At 32.3% G+C, this 18,012-nt stretch overlaps 1 protein-coding gene across 1 annotated transcript in view; it reads left to right on the top strand.

The window, feature by feature from the left end:
* bt (projectin protein bent) overlaps positions 1–18,012 on the top strand; it is a 379,904-nt gene that overhangs the window by 283,054 nt on the left and 78,838 nt on the right. The window contains 5 exon segments of the mRNA XM_089089036.1: positions 1,109–1,256; positions 6,035–6,058; positions 8,196–8,332; positions 10,647–10,810; positions 14,806–17,477. Coding sequence (XP_088945162.1) covers positions 1,109–1,256; positions 6,035–6,058; positions 8,196–8,332; positions 10,647–10,810; positions 14,806–17,477 — 3,145 coding nt within the window.

Below are 18,012 nucleotides of genomic sequence, written 5' to 3'. Positions count from 1 at the left end.
AAAACCCAACTCTCGCCTATTTTTTAATAGTTTAATTTTTAGCTGAACTTCTTTTTCTTTTTCTAATTCATACATCTTCCTCTTCTCCGCTATATAATGTAATTGTTGTCTCCATAAGTACACAGTGCATATAACTTACCACGAGAATTTTGGTATCATTGGAGTGGCAAATTCAAAAGTAAATACTAAATTCGTAATTAAGCTATCATGACAGTAGAATCTATTCAAATTTGCTCTCCCTTCATGGGCATCTAAAACGGTATTAAACTTTATAAAAGCAAAAAATATGAAGATTTTTTGGCTTTTATTTTAGCCTTTTTTATTTCACTCCCGGGAATATTTTTCAAGGCTTACCCCTCAAAACATTTCTGGAGGTGCCTTTGTTCCCACGCCTTCATTTAATTTTTGTAGTGAAATAAAAAATATTAATTGACATTAATCGAGCCCTGTAGATTTTGTGTTTTTTTTCTATCTTTGTAATTTTTTCTTTCTTCTCGGCTATTTTTCTTAAGCCTGTTTATTGAAGAAAGATTATTTATTCATCTATTCATAATAATAGTAATTCTGATACAAGCTAAATGTTGAATTCAGTTCTAATTTGTATATAGTAATTAAATATCAAAGTTGCCCCCTCCTTTCATAGACATATAAAAAGCTATTAAACCTTATGGAGGCCAAAAATATGAAGATTTTCTGAGAATTAGGCTTTTATTTTAGCCTTTTTTTATTTCACTCCCAGGGAATGTTTTTTCAAGGCTTATCCCTCAAGATTTTTTTAGGGGCAGATTTGTTTCTTCCGCCTGATTTAATTTTATTTACTGAAATAAAAAATGTTTATTGGTATTAATCCACTTGGTTTTTTGGTTTTGTAGATTTTTTCTCAATCTTTGAATTATTTATTGTTCTCTGTTATTTTCTCTAAGCTTATTTATTGAAGGCAGATTATTTATTTATCCATGCACATTAACAGTTGTCGTGATATAAACTAATTTTTCACGCCCTGTGTAAAAAAATTATCTTTTTTTTAAAAATGATCCTAATTTATATATATATTTTTTAAACTAAATTTTCTAAACTAAATTTGTTTAAAGTATTTATTCTTTTGTAGTCAAACCTTTTATTATTGGAGATGACTTGAAGAATATAGTAATTAAGAAAGGCCAGATTATCAAATATGATATCAAATACGGTGGCGAGCCTGAGCCAGAAGTTACTTGGCTCCTTGAAAACAAGGAAATTGTAGCTGATAATGAAAAGTAAGTAACATTTTGATCAAGCTAATGTGGTCACATAATTGATGAAGCTGTGCCTCGTAACTCTGGAAGCTGTGGTTCCAACCTGCTTACCACATGGCCTTCTCCATCAAGGTGTAGTGGTCCTTGAGACTAATATAGACACAATATTGTGCTGTGTGTCCTCAAGTGGCCTTATGCTGCGAAGAGTTATTAGTAGTAGTAGTAATAGCAGTGGCAGCAGTACCATAGGTTAAAAATTACTTGACACTGAATATTTACTTCTTTTATGGACTGTTTCAGGTACGTAAACAAGAGGGGGACTTTACAATCTGGACTTTACAATTTTACAAGAGGGGGACATAAACAAGAGGGGGACTTTAATTTTTCCCCTCCCCCAGAAAAAATCTCACATAGTTTCCTGGTTTGTTTTCCTGACATTATTTGACTATAGGCAGAATGTTTGACAGTAAAATATGCGGGTGTGTTTAATATATAAATAAATTAAATTTATATATTTTCTTTTTGGGTTTGTTGAGTAAAGTAGGCATTTGTATATTTATGCCATATACTTTTGTATAAGCTAGTATTTATTTTTACAAACCTACTTACTTTTACTTGCAATGAATCAGAACTAGATCCCTCCTTTGGCATCAAAAATTGGATCCTTTTGTGATCACTGTCTTTTTTTTTATGAACAATTCTTGAGAGATTGTTTGACCACTAAGCCCCATCAACCTTTCCTCTTTTTTCTATCAGTGCTTGTGATAAACTAGTGCATGCTGACTATTAAGACCGCTATTGTACCCACGATGCACAAAGACGATAACCAAAAAACTTATGAGAAAAGGAAAACAATTATGAGAAAATGAAAAATTATCCATTATTAGCTTTTTTCGTCCAAGAAGTTTGACTCATCTTAAATATTTGAACTTTGTGGATTAGTAGTGTGTTACCTCAACTATTCAGTTTTGAATTAGTAGTGGATTAGTAATGGATTAGCAACACTTCGTGGATTAATAGTGTACTACCTCAACTTTTCGATTTAGGCCTACCTTCTTATTGTTATTATTTTTTGCGTTTATTTTATTTGTGCTTCTTTTATACATCTCTTTATCTTTTTTAATTCTATAACGAAAGTTGAACAAATACATATGAATATTATTTTGGGTTTTGCTCGGTTTTCATTCCAATTATTAAATTTTCATCAGCTGTTGTATTACCGTGCCACAAAAGGAATTGTTCCACTTGTGTTGATTGTGGTGATGAAAAGAATATATCATTATCTTTTTGAGCTTTTTTGAAAATGATTATTTTTAATCGTTTTAATTTTAAATTATTATTTATTTATAATTATTATAATTATTTATATATATATATATATATATATATATATATATATATATATATATATATATATATATATATATATATATATATATATATATATATATATATATATATATATATATATATATATATATATATATATATATATATATATATATATATATATATATTATTTATATTATTTATAATTAAATTATTATGTATAAAATTTAATTTTAAATTAAAATTAATAAGTTAAAAACATTAACTTTTTGAAAATGAAAGAACTGAAATGTAATTTAAATTGAAAGAGTTTTATTACTCTGATACTTTTAATGTTAATGTTATTTGGTTTATTAAAGAGGATCGGTATGCCGTTTTAACATACTTGAATCGAACGAAGAGACTGAATAGTTAGAAAAGGAATCATGGAAAGAGGGGGCAGGATTTACGTAGCGTTCCTGAACGTTATGATAATGTGATCAGAGCTATGTTAGTAAAGCGACTTTTGGAGATCAGATTACCTGTATATTTTGCTAGATTAATTCTAGGAATATATAGTTCAGTAGGCCTAGTTATTAGAATACTAGGTAAGGTATCCGGGAGAATTTTGACGCGAATAGGTTTAAAACAGGGATGCCCACTGTCACCGATTTTATTCAATGTATATATTAATAATATTGTTGATTTCTTCAAGGGGAAAAGCGCTCCGGAAGTACTGAAGTGTTTCGAAAATCTGTATGCTTTTGTTTTCTGATGATATTGCTCTCATAGCAGAATCAGCAAAAGAAATGCAAAAAGTATTAAACATACTGGAAGAATATTTACCTATGAAAGGACTAGAATTAAATAAGAAGAAAATGGTAATTGTAGTTTTTAGGAAAGGTGGAAAATTAAGGAAAAATGATGAATTTAGATTTAAAGGTGATTTTATAGAGATTAAAAAAGAATTTTTGTACTTAGGGGTTAAGTTTTTTTGGAATGGTAAGTATGCAAAGGAGGTTAAGTATAGAGTACAAAAAGGAAATCTCTGTATGAATTTAATTTTAAAAAGTGAGGTTGGAAAGATTAGGGATTTAGCAATGCATAAATATTTATTTAGGACTAAACTCCTCCCAGTTATGCATTACGGGTGTGAGCTGTGGGGTTTTAGAGAAAGTGAGGAGTTAGAGAGAATACAAAGAAATTAATTTAAGAGAGTTTTGAGGGTCCATAAATCCACTCACAGTGTTGTACTGGAGGGGAATTTAGGATTAAGTCGGTTAAGAAAAGGTATGTTAGTAAGAATAGTGAGGGGGATATAGGACTAAGTAGGATAAAAAAAAGATAGGTTAATAAGAATGGTGAAGTTTTGGATAAAAATTTTAAGAAGTAAAAATAGGCTTTTAAGAAGCGTATTTTAGTTTGTTGGAGGATAAGATAGAAGTAGGGTGGCCGCAAGACATTCAGAAAATTTTAGATGAAGTAGGATATTCGTATTTTTGGAATGAAGGTCAGGGATCGAATTCGGATACAGTGGTTGATAAGGTAAAAGAAAGGTTACACGAGCAAGGAATACAGCAGTGGCAGGCTCGGAAGTGGGCCTCGGGATCTCTGAGTCTATATATATATATATATATATATATATATATATATATATATATATATATATATATATATATATATATATATATATATATATATATATATATATATATATATATATATATATATATATATATATATATATATATATATTTTTATATATATATATATATATATATATATATATATATATATATATATATATATATATATATATATATATATATATATATATATATATATATATATATATATATATATATATATATATATATATATATATATATATATGGTATAATCTAATAAAATTAGATGAAATATTAGAATCTTATAGACTGAAAGCAATAATGTGTTCAAATGTATGTCATCTATCTTTTTTCTTGAATTTCTGTCTTTATTCCTTTGTGTGTTCAATCCTTTTTTCCGTCATTAATGCTTTTCTTTTCCAGTTATGGTTCTCGTCTTCTTTCAGTAGAAGATTTGATAAAGGATTTGGAAATTGAATATTAAGATAGAGATAAAGTTTATATATATATATATATATATATATATATATATATATATATATATATATATATATATATATATATATATATATATATATATATATATATATATATATATATATATATATATATATATATATATATATATATATATATATATATATATATATATATATATATATATATATATATATATATATATATATATATATATATATATATATATATATATATATATATATATATATATATATATATATATATATAAGGATCGACATTCTATTTTGGCCACAAATATATCTAATTCGTTTAGTTTAAAGCTGCCTATCAAAAATTACGAGCCTAAGAAAATCTGCCTGACTTTCAAAAAAGGGGTAAACCATCCCTATTATTCTAGTGATTTTGACGAAAACTGCACCATCAAATCCAGTACATTAGAAATGTATTACAGAGGTATCAGGTCCTCTCTACAAAATTATAAAATCATGTTTTTTTCCGAAAATGATGCTCACTTGTTAAAATCTAAAACCACAAAACACTTACAGCTTTTAAAACTTAAAATTGAAAAAAACAACAACTGTTTTACTTACATACGATGCATGGGAAAGTCCAATTGCTCCAATGAAATGCCTATTAGCCAAAAGTTGGTATTGACTGGAGGGCTTAAAAACTTTTGTGGGAGCAGAAATGGGGCATTCCTCAATGAATATACAAAAATATGTTTTTCAAGTTTTAGGATGGGGGCAAAAAATCTAGGTAAAGCCATCTCATATGTTAGTATCTTTAAAGAAGGTAAAAAATAAGGGCTCTAAGCTCTTTGTTGGAACAGGTTAAATTCAAGGATTCAAATAAAGTTAAAACCTGTAAAAATTGTGGCTGTTAGCTGAATGATGTGGCCTGTATTGGGCATTTAGTACATCGGTTTATGTTTAGTAGTTTTGACAGGGGTACACAGGGTGACAGGGGTAGTTTTGACTTGACATAGGGGTAAAGAAATGGCTCGTCTCACTTGTTTTTTGTCATTCAGTATATATGGACCTGCCTCAAAGATTAGCTTTAGGCTCTAACATAAACGTTCTAATAGCAACGACAAAAAAAAATTAAAACAAAAACAATTTTTTTTCTTTTCAACCACGGTCAAGGCCGTTCCATAAGTTCCCAATGACGGCTGGTCTGACTTAATTTCTTATCATGTAATAGATAAGCCCTTGTTAAAATGTCCGGTGAATTGGAATCCAAAAGAAAAATCTTCCTTATTTTTTCTAAATCATTTTAAAAAATTTATGATGCTCAACTTTTGTATTGGACTTGATAATATCAGCAATCCATTCTTTTTCTCAGTGTTTTCTTTCAAACAACTTTCAAAAACCTTATTCATTTCAGGTTGGGAACAAATACCTTTCCGAGGTGATTTTTTCTCTTTCTATCACCACGAATTTTTCTTTTCGGCTTTCACCATTGCTTTATTGCTTTCCATTTTGAATGAGCATAAATGGAAAAAATAATGCTACTAACTAAATGACAAACATCCTATATACTCCATCACTTATTCACACCTCTTTCCATTTCCCACTTCATAAATTTTAGCAAACCCCATACCGATCATACCTCTTTTTATAATCCTGAGCAGCACGTGCACTATGACCACAAATAGTCCTTTAACTTTAATATAAGGAGAGGATCACAGTCCCAACGTCCCCGTATGACATCCTTAGTGGTTTTATTATTATAAATGTCTAAAATGCTTATCAAAAACTCAGAAAGTAGCCACTCATATAACTTTTAGCTTTTGATTTTTTTTTTTTTTTCAGAAATTCAAAATTTCAACGGAACTAATTCCTAAGGTTTTAATAATTTAAAATATTTTTTTTCATTTGTTTATTCTATATTCAAAACTATTCATGGTCACTTTTGCCATACCAAACGTTTATTCCCTGTTTGTTCTATTTCAACGCGTTATTGGTGAACATACACTTTTTGACTGTGCAATAGTTACATGGCTTAAGAAAACAGGCATTTCCCCTTATTAGGTCAAAAAACTTTGGGCTCCGCTCCTAGGTCCCTCTACTAACTAGAAAAATTGTTGTCGCCTTATTAACTTCTATTGCTCTTTTGCAAATCTATTGCTTCCTTACTAATGTATCCTTCCAAAAAAGCGGTTGTGATATTTGGCCTTCATTCGGCCTTAATTTGGCCTTCTTACTACTCATAACCTTCGCTTTTCGCTTTTGAAATAATTAACGCTTTGCTATTTAATGGACGCATTATATAATAAATTCTTGTCAAATTTTAGTTTTTAGTGGGAGAAATTATTTACGCGGAGGATGGTGTTTTTTATAAGATAAAATAAAAATAAAACTCTTAGCGAATGAATTTTGATTTTTTTAATTAAGAAATTAAAACGCAAAATGTTTCATTTCTTTTTTAATTAACGCAAGAACTTTCAAGTTTTGAAGTTAACAGTTACTCCACATTTTGACTCGTATTTAGACGTCAAAATATGACGTCAAAAATGTCAAAAATATGTCAAAATTTGACGTCAAAAATGTGTGATCAAGACTCGTATTTTGTTTTGCAAGCCTAAAACTACTTTGATAAAAGTTATATCTAAAAGTCTTAGAAAAAATGTTTCTAATCAAACTTCTTCTGAATCTTTCTATTTCTGAGCCTTTTTCTTCCTTCTGAATTCTTCAACAGCACTTTGTTTTATAATTAGAGGATCAAACCACAAATATATTCTAAGCGATAACATTTAGAGGTTCAATTATAAGGAGACGGTTTTGATCGTTTTGTTATGGCCGTTTTGTGATCATTAAAAACGTCATTTATGTTACTTGAATTCCTAAATGTTAAGATATTATGGAAGAAAAACCACTTGCATGACAGAATATTAATCTTTTGTGTGTTTCTGCAAAGAATGGGTGATTAAAAATGACACAATTGCTCAGACAAAGACGCAGGAAAATATTCACATTTGCTCACTCTTTCTACAAAGTTAATATTTTAGTAATTTTCCCAAGAAGTTCATATATAGACCTATTTCATATAATTCATCGATATTGATGTTTTTTAATCCCCCCCCCCCCCTCAAATCCCCCCCCAAAAAAAATATTGTTTGGACATTTGCTCACTCTTTCTACAAAGTTAATATTTTAGTAATTTTCCCAAGAAGTTCATATATAGACCTATTTCATATAATTCATCGATATTGATGTTTTTTAATCCCCCCCCCTCCCCATTAAAACACTGTGGAATTTCCTGGAATTCTATATCTGATTTCTCTTCTTTTTTTCTGATTCTTTCATTATAATATTGAAAAATATGATGAAAAGGAGAACAGAGGAGTATTTGACCCCTGATATCCCCTGATAAAAAGTATTAACAGTTTTGCAATATTCCCTTGTGTTCATATATAGGCCTATTCATTATAATTCAGCAATAATAATGCCTTTTTGATGCTTTGAACCCTCCCCCCCATAACCCCAAAAAAATATCACATATTCTGTAATTGTACATCTAATCGCTTTTTTGTCTCATGTTTCAGGATCACAATTGAAAAATACGAGAAAAACACAGTGCTCACTGTAAGAAAGTGCGTCCGTGGTGATAGCGGAAAATATAAACTTGTCTTAAAGAATTCGTCAGGAGTTGCTGAAGGAACTGCAGATGCTGTTGTCTTGGGTAAAAATAAAAATAATATTTTTGCAATTAAATAGATTTTATATGCGTAAATTTTATGCAGTTATAATTCCTTAAATATCCTTATTATTGATATCCCTATTTAAACATTATTATGCATTATTTATGTGCAATATATAGCATTCATATATTATTAAATATCCTTATTATATAATGTCTTAAGAAGATGGAGCATAATTAATAAGAACCTTGTACAAGAATACTCTGCTTCAAGACCGTAATTGAGCTAATTGCTGATTAATGTGATTATAGTTTATGCTTTTGTCAGCAATGGGGTGGGCGGGGGGTGGGCACATTATCTGTAAAAGCACTCTGGTCATTTATGGGTAATAAGAGTATTGATTCTATTTGCAGCTGCTTCTGAAAATAAGATTCCTATTCCCAGACACTAGATAAGACACTTCTTATTCCCAGAACAAAGCTTCGAACTATATTAATTAAAAGTTGATGAGGGTACTGCAGATGCTGCTGTCTAGAAGGAAAAGTAAAACAAATAAAAAACTACAAGTTAATAGGTTTTATATTTGTAAATTTTATGTAGTTGCAATTCCTTAAATATTATAAACACTTTAAGAGGATAGAACATCTTGAGAAAGCATAGCACAAGAATATTCTGCCTCGAGACCATAATTGGGCTGATAGTTTGATTATAGTTTATGAAACCAGTGGGGGTGAAAAACGTATTTTCTGTAAACAGTACTGTAGTTATGTTTGAAAACTAAGAGTCTTGATTCTATTTGCAGTTGCTTATGAAATTGGGAAAGCTTTTTCCATACTTCTTATTCCCTAAACAAAATTTGAAACTAAATTATTAAGGAGTTGCTGTAGGAACTGCAGATACTGTTTTCTTTGGTAAAAGTAAAAACAAACAAAAAATTGCAACTTAACTGGTTTTGTTTGGGAAAAGCTGATAAAACTTTACTTATAAAAATTATAAATAGCCTAAAAAAGAAGATACGATGCCTTGCAAAAATCTATTACAAAAAAGTTCTGTTACAAGACTTTAATGGAGCTATTTTTTTACTGTTTTTATTTTTTGGCTATTTTTACTCTATTTATTTTACCCTATTTATTTTTTTGCTATTTTTGCTATTTTGTTTTTTTGCTATTTTTTGGCTATTTTAAGGTTTTTTATGTCTTCGTTTGCCATTTCTCTTTCTATGTGTGGCTTAGTGTATTCAGGAAATAGTCAATTTGTTTTGTTTCCAAACAGGACACCGTAGGTTATATGAGCTCAGCATTGACGTTGAAATGAGATATATTCGTTTCACATAGAAAATAATTTTATACATTCTTAAACATACTTGAAATATAAGAACATACATAAATATATAGAGCATATTTAACATATAAAAATAAATATTAAAACGTCCAAGTGAACAAAAAAACTCTCGAGCAAGTAAGGAGAAACAAGTCAACTGTCATTAATTTAGTATTTTTTATATGTTAGTCAAGAATTTATTTTAGATCTAGAAAATATCAAGCTTTTTAATTCCACCTTAGCTCGTCACTAGGATTTATTTTGTTTGAATATAATTTCTGAGCGGCCTGAACAGAAAATTCAAATGCAACACAAAGATTGGAGTCAAAACCTCCCAAGGTGATAATAGAAGCTGTTTTTCGTTTTTTAGATGCTTTCTCAGCAAATTGAAATGAAAAACAGCTGAAAAGATGATGAACTAAATTTCCTGTGTGCAGATTTTATATGATTGACTGTTGAAAAACTATACTTTAGTTATCATCGGCAGGTTCTTTATTGTTAAACATTAAATGAAATATTTTTTTACTATTAAATATTATTACTAAGGGATTATCCAGGATTTTTCCGCAGAGAGGGATAAATTTTTTCGTGGAGGGGGGGGGGTACAAATAGCTTAAAAAAAAGCACATAAAAATTTTTTGATATGCAATTTTGTTACGTTTTTACGATTCGGACAATATTCCGGGGGGAAGGCTCAAACCCCTTAACCTCCATCCTGGATACGGCCTTGATTATTACTTTATTCATCATTTCCTAGCCCATTCTTCCCTATCAAATATTAGACCCAGTTTTTAAGCCATAAGGTGTATTGTGTTCACAAGAAAAAGACACAGATCTGATGCCTATCAACAAGTAGTTTTAGTTTACCTAGACAAATAGCAAATAAAGAAGTTTTCAGAAGTTTAAATATAAGATTAAAATGTTTAAATATGATAGCATTTTTAAGATACGATGGCAGAAAGTAAAAAAAGGGGGTCTTAGATTAAGGTCCTTGACTATGTCGATTCAAAATTAATATATTTTTTTTTTATTCAGATAAACCAACCAGACCGAAAGGTCCCTTGAAACCTGAAGAAATCAGAGCAGATCATATTAAAATAAAATGGAATAAGCCAGAGGATAGTGGTGGTAGTGACATCACTGGTTATATTATCGAAAAGATGGATATGGATTCTGGAAGATGGGTCCCAGCAGGAGAGGTAAGTTATATGTAAAAATTTATTTTAATTTGTCCAGTTTTTTCGGAATCATAAGTACAAAAAGGGGGTAGAGGGGGGGGGGGAATATTGCCCTTTCCTCCTTGGGAAGATAGAAACTTTTCATAAGGGAAATTATTCAAAATAAATCGGTACTTTGCTGGAAAATGGACATTTTAGAACTTACAACGCCTTACAAAATTTCTGCATCTTGGCCGATTACAATTTCTTAAAAATTTTGTATCCGGATTAAAGAAATAATTTTTTATTAATGTCTTTATCAATAAGTAAACTTATTTTGGATATGGGATTATCAAATCTCTTAAAGGTTTGTTGATTTCTTATTTTAAGTCAACACTTGAGAAATTAGTTGAAAATGTACTAGCATATGTCAAACCTATATTTGTACTCTCTCTTTCTGTTTGATCTCTTTCTCTCTCTCCCTGTGTTTCTCTTTCGCTATATATTTCACCCTTACATTTTTATTTTTATATTTTAAATAAAAGTGTTGTTCTTGCCGTGCCATAATTCGAGGGTGCCATGTTCGAACTTACACACAGAAAAATATTTATATTATCTCTTAAACGGCAGTAGCCAAGCCATTTTTAACTAACCCATGGGATACCTCAGGATCAGAGATATGAATAATATTTTTCAAAAGCTACTTAGCAGTAAACATTTCTTCCGAGTCTATTGCAACTAAATTCTTTTTTTTGTCTGTAACTTGTTTGCCATTTTTCTACTAGATACTAAGCACCAAATATCCTTTTCGATACCCTTTCCGATATCCCTTTATCGAAAAATAAATATCCCTTTCCGATACCAAATATCCCTTTTAAGTAAATTCTGCATCTTCTTTTGGTGTAGTAGCTACAATCTTTCCTTATGTTTTCCAGAAAATATTTGAGGTTTCACTCCATGATTTTGAACTCATTTATGACTATAGCATGACTCATTATGACATATCAGGACTCATTTATGAATATCATATTGTATTAGGATAAAAACTGCAAGCTTAATTTTTTCGACACAACAATAAATTTGAGTTTTTATCATAGTCAAACCTTATTACAACTAGTACTATTAACGCTGTTACTAACAAACACACAGAAGGGCAAAGCCACCTAAGGCTAAAACACTGCCAAGATGTGTCCTTATGCCACTAAAGGAGTGACACAAGGATTGGTGCTGCTCAAGGGGTAAGGCTGTGAGACAAGCAGCTTTAAACTGCAGTTATAAAAGTTTCTAAATTCAGTGAATAAATCATCCACATTCACTTAGATGTTGGCCTTCTATGGATCTAAAGTCGCGGCGGCAACATGCTAATTTCAGTATCCAATAAATTTAAATGTATTTAAAAGTGGGTATGCCCAATACGGTGCTAAAGTGCTAAGGGTCGATACGGTGTGATTTTGATGGTATGTATCAATAAAGTAATGTAGATAATATAATGTAAACCTAATGGGTACCGGTTTGATCATTTCTCTCATAAACAGTCTGTTTTGGAAAACACAAAGACAAAAAATAGATAGAAGAAAAGAGGGAGCACATATTCTTTTGTGATTTACCTTCAATCTATCTCTCCAATATCCAGAAACAAAGTGCATAGGTTACTTGTCAGTATGGATAAAAAAAACATTGATACCATCTAGCGTTTGGTGATATTTGACATTTTTCAAGCTTTGTAATTCTTTTTCTGTCAGCAACTGTGATCAGACACTTATTAGGTTACTACCCTAATTATATCAATTACAATAATTGCGTTGATAGTTTTTTTTTGTAAACACTAACGCCAGTTCCTATTCTTATAAGTTACCCATACATCTTGGGCTAGAAATACATACCCTTCATATTATAGAAATACATCTTGGGCTAGAAATACATACCCTTCATATTATAGAAATACATCTTGGGCTAGAAATACATACCCTTCATATTATAACATTCTTGTGTGCTACAAAGTACTTGTGGTTGCATTAACTGAGGGAAAAGGCAGGAAAAGTTTGGCTCGCTCTTCGCTCAGGGCTATAAGGTCAAACCTTATTACAACGAGCCTTATTAATACTCCTACTAACAACTTACAGAAGGACAAAGCCACTTGAGCATTTTTGGCCAAAGAGTATGGAAAAGCTTGGATAAGTACAGGAATACAGGAAATACAGAAAATGCAGGAAAAGGTCGGCCCGCTCAGGGTCATAAGGTCAAACCTTATTACAACTAGAACTATAAATACTACTACTAACAACTCACAGAAGGACAAAGACACTTGAGCATTTCTGGCCAAAGAGTATGGAAAAGTTTGGACAAGCACAGGAATACAGGAAACACAGAAAATGCAGGAAAATTTCGGCCCGCTCTGGGCTCAGGGTTATAAGGTCAAACCTTATTACAACAAGCACTATTAATACTGCTACTAACAACTCACAGAAGGACAAAGCCACTTGAGCATTTCTGGCCAAAGAGTATGGAAAAGTTTAGACAAGTACAGGAATACAGGAAATACAGAAAATGCAGGAAAAGTTCGGCCCGCTCAAGGCTCAGGATCATAAGGTCAAACCTTATTACAACAAGCACTATTAATACTACTACTAACAACTCACAGAAGGACAAAGCCACTTGAGCATTTCTGGCCAAAGAGTATTGAAAAGTTTGGACAAGTACAGGAAATACAGAAAATACAGGAAAAGTTTGGCCCGCTCAGAACCCAATAAAAATATTGTCAGAACTGAAATCCAATTATTCCGATTTTTTTGGGCACCAGAATTAACAAGCTGTCAAACCGAATTTAGAAACATTCGGGTTACAAAATCATCAAACCGTTTTGATGATTCTCAGGTAAAACGGTTTCTCAGGTGAAAACCGTTTTCACTGGTGTTGATGAATCGATTTTAGTGAAAACCTCAGATTTACCTTACAATTTGATACCGTAGTGGTCATTCTCTCGCAAAACTACTAAATAAACGCTACCGTGTCAATTTTGGTGCATTGGTGATCTTTTTTGGGCACCTTCTATGTTACTACATCATCTCCCAGAATTCTCTGACACCGTTTTCTTGAATTACCTTCCTTGTAGATATTGTTAAGATCTTTTTAAGCTATAGGGCATTGTGTAGAAAGTTTTACAATGCATTCACACTAGGTGCTCTTATAAATAAGCGTTTTTTTTTTATTAGTAACATAATTGCTTTTCAGAAATAACTGATTAACAAAAGTTTCAGCGTGCTAACATAACTTGCTCTCATGACTGACGTACTTTTTTCGTGTGTAACGTAAAATTAAAAGTGTAAAACAGAAAATAGTTGTTAATCCAAGTAGTGTCATGTCATGTTCAAGTGCTAATAACAAATCACGTTTTATAAAATCAAACTTTGGTGCATTGGTGCCACGTGAGCATAGAATAGAAAATAATTATTAATTCAAATAATGTCTTGCTATACTGAAGTGCTAATATCAGCTCAAAATTTATACGATCAAAATTGAATTATTTTTATTGAAAATTTCTAAAAACTCCTATTTCTAATTTAAGCCGAAGAACTAGAACCGGTGTAGTTAAGTTGTATTCCTTCAAAATTGGTTTAACGTTCAATGTGTACATTTAGCAATTTTGTACGTAATAGTTCATCTTGCGGTCTAAATATGCCAATAATTAAGATTAAAGTCTGAGGTAGTCAAGTTTTGTTCACTCAGAACTAATTCCACCAATTTTTATTATTTTTTTTTTTATTATTCATTTTTTTTTATTATTTTGTTTTCTTTTTGTCTGAATTTCGATAATCACCTTTTGCTTAACAGATCAAGTTTTTACGGAACAGACACCTTTTACGTAACAAATCGAGGTTGAGTTTTAGTCTCATTATCTTAAAGTAGTTTTAAAATGTTTATACTGTAACTAATTTCACAATTTTATAAAGCCAAAGTTTTATGTTGTCAAATTCAAATCGCATTATTTAAAAATGGCCTTAAAATGTTTTTTTGACGTATCCTTTAATTAATTTCAGGTTGGCAAAGATGCTAATACTTTCACAGCTGAAGGTCTTACGCCCAAGAAGAAATACAAGTTTCGAGTTAAAGCCGTTAACAAAGAAGGGGAATCCGAACCTTTGGAGACTGAAGAACCAATTCTTGCAAGGAACCCGTATGATGAGCCAGGGCGTCCAGGAAAGCCTGCTGTTATTGATTACGATGTCAATAGCGTTACTTTACAATGGACAAAGCCAGAAGCTGACGGTGGTAGACCTGTCACCCACTATATCATTGAAGCAAAGGATAGATTATCTGTTGAGTGGAAAGAAATTCATGTAACGAAAAACAGTGATGAAAAAGCAAAGATTGATGGTTTCAAAGAAGGAGAGGTTTTTACCTTCAGAGTTAGAGGCGTCAATAAGGCTGGTACAGGCGAGCCATCCGATCCATCAGATCCGCATACAGTCAAACATAAGAACTTGAAGCCGAGAATTGACAGAACAAACTTGAGGCAATTAACTATTAAGGCTGGAAGGACACATAAATGGTCGGTTGATGTGCGGGGAGAGCCACCTCCAACAATTGCCTGGATTTGGAGAGATGGCATTCCTCTAACCAATACAGAGAGAATACTCATCGAAAATACAGATTACCACACAGATTTTACTTTAAAGGACATTGATCGAAAAGATGCTGGAAAATATACTTTGAAGGCAGAAAATGTAAATGGAATTGATCAAGAAACAATCGAACTAATTGTTCTTGGAAGACCGTCAAAGCCCAAAGGGCCACTAGAAGTAACTGAAGTATCCAAAGAGGGTTGTAAGTTGCAATGGGCAAGACCAGAAGATGATGGTGGCATGCCAATTAGAGAGTATGAAATTGAAAAGAAAGACAAGGCCACTGGAAAATGGGTGCGCGTTGGTCGTGTTACTGGAGAAAGAAGTCCCCCGACATACATTGTCACTGGCTTAGAACCCGGTCATGAATACGATTTTCGAGTTTGTGCCATCAACGACGAAGGGGAATCGGACCATCTTGTTACTGAGATGAGCACAGTTGCTAAGAATCCATTTGATGAGCCTACTGCTCCTGGTACCCCAGAAATCACTGACTATGACAATGCAAGTGTTGACCTTAAATGGACTTCGCCATCATCAGACGGTGGTGCACCTATTTTGAAATATGTTATAGAAAAGAAAGACAGATACAAGCCTGACTGGGAAAAAGCCGGTGAAGTACCAGCTGATAAACTTGAAGCCAAAGTTATTGATCTCAAAGAGCGTGGAGAGTACCAATTTAGAATTGTTGCCGTAAACAAAGCCGGACCTTCACCACCCTCTGATGCAACGAAGAATCACCTTGTGAAGCATAAAATGTTAAAACCACGTATTGACCGCACTAACTTGAAACAAGTCATTGTAAAAGCTGGTAAAGTCGTTAAGTTCGATGTTAACGTTAAAGGTGAGCCAGCCCCAACCATCACTTGGCTGCTTGGCGATAAAGTTGTTGAAGAGACTAATGTTGAAATTGTCAACGTGGATTACAACACAAAATTCACAATTATTGACTCAAAAAGGAAAAATTCAGGTAAATATATGATACGTGCTGAAAATGACCATGGTAAGGATGAGGCAGAAGTAGAAGTAGTTATTCTAGCCACACCAGGTAAGCCCAAGGGGCCGCTTAAGGTTGATAATGTTACTAAAAATGGGTGTAAGCTCAAATGGGAACCTCCAGAAGATGATGGAGGTATGCCTGTAACTGGCTATGCGTTAGAGAAATTAGATACAGCAACTGGAAGATGGGTTCCAATGGGCAAAACCAAAGATACAAACTTTGATGTTTCTGGGCTTCAAGAAGGCAAAGATTATCAGTTCAGAGTAAAAGCCATAAATGATGAAGGTGATTCTGAACCTCTTGAGACTGAAAAGTCAACAAAAGCTAAAAATCCATTTGATGTGCCTGGCAGGCCAAGCATACCTCAAATTGTAGACTGGGATGTAAATCGCGTAAATCTGAAATGGACAGCCCCTAAATCAGATGGTGGCTCAAGGATTACTTCGTATATCGTTGAAAAGAAAGAAAAACTTGGATCTGTTTGGGAAGACTTCTTTACAACTGATGACGCAAGCTGCGAAGCTCAAGTCTTGGGACTAAGAGAAGGTCAGCAGTATCAGTTCCGTGTTAAAGCTGTAAACAAAGCAGGTCCAGGTGAGCCAGGTGATGCAACTGAGCCTCACACTGCCAAAGCTCGATTCCTTAAACCAAGAATCAATCGTGACAAACTGAAAAACGTTATAGTCAGAGCAGGACAAATTGTAAAGTTCGACGTTGATGTCAAAGGCGAACCGGCACCAAAAACTACTTGGATCCTTAACAAAATAGAACTTGAAAACAACTCTCAAATTAAGATTGAGCATGAACCCTACAACACAAAAATTTGGATTTCAGATACTGTCCGAAAAAATACCGGAATCTACACACTTATGGCAGAAAATGACTCCGGAAAAGACGAAGCCACCGTTGAAGTGACTGTCTTAGGAAAACCAAGCCATCCGGAAGGGCCACTGGAGGTAAAAGATGTCACGAAAGAAAGCTGCACACTGAAATGGGACAAGCCCAAAGACGATGGTGGACTACCTATCACCTCTTATACTGTTGAAAAGCAAGAAGCTGGCACTGGAAAATGGGTGCCTGTTGGCAGGTAACCAAACTTTGTGATATTCGTTTTGGAAAATTATGTATATGCAAGCATGTTTGAAGAGTTTGAGGGAGGGATCAGTAAGAAATACGAAAATATTTCAAAATCATAAGACATTGCTGATAAGATCAAAAGCATTGATAACTTATAAGAGTCAAAATTGGTGCTAGTCTCGGCAAAAAATATCAACGCCATCTAATATTTGGTGACACTTGGCTTTTTCCGAGCTTTGTAGTCGTTTTCTATCAGAAACTGAGATCAAAAACTTATCAGTACACTAATTTTACCGACTAAACAAATTAAATTAATTATTTTTTTTATTATTCTGAAAAAGTACCAAGTGTTACATAACGTTAGATGGTATTGAGGGTTACCTTTTGCGACACTAGTTCCAGTTCCAACTCTTGTAAGATACCCATACTCTTTGGATAAAATTATAAGGACGTTAATATTTTGGGAAGGGGGAGTCTGCTTACATCCCTGGCCATCTGCTGATACTCTCAAACTAGACAGATATAACAGTGTTTTGATGATGTTT

The sequence above is a fragment of the Artemia sp. Qi Xiang Cuo genome, chromosome 1 (assembly GCF_049724085.1).
Source record: "Artemia sp. Qi Xiang Cuo chromosome 1, ASM4972408v1, whole genome shotgun sequence".
In the NCBI taxonomy this organism is placed as follows: Eukaryota; Metazoa; Arthropoda; class Branchiopoda; order Anostraca; family Artemiidae; genus Artemia; species Artemia sp. Qi Xiang Cuo.
Note: the sequence above shows the minus strand (reverse complement) of the source record. Positions and strands in the feature narration are given on the sequence as shown.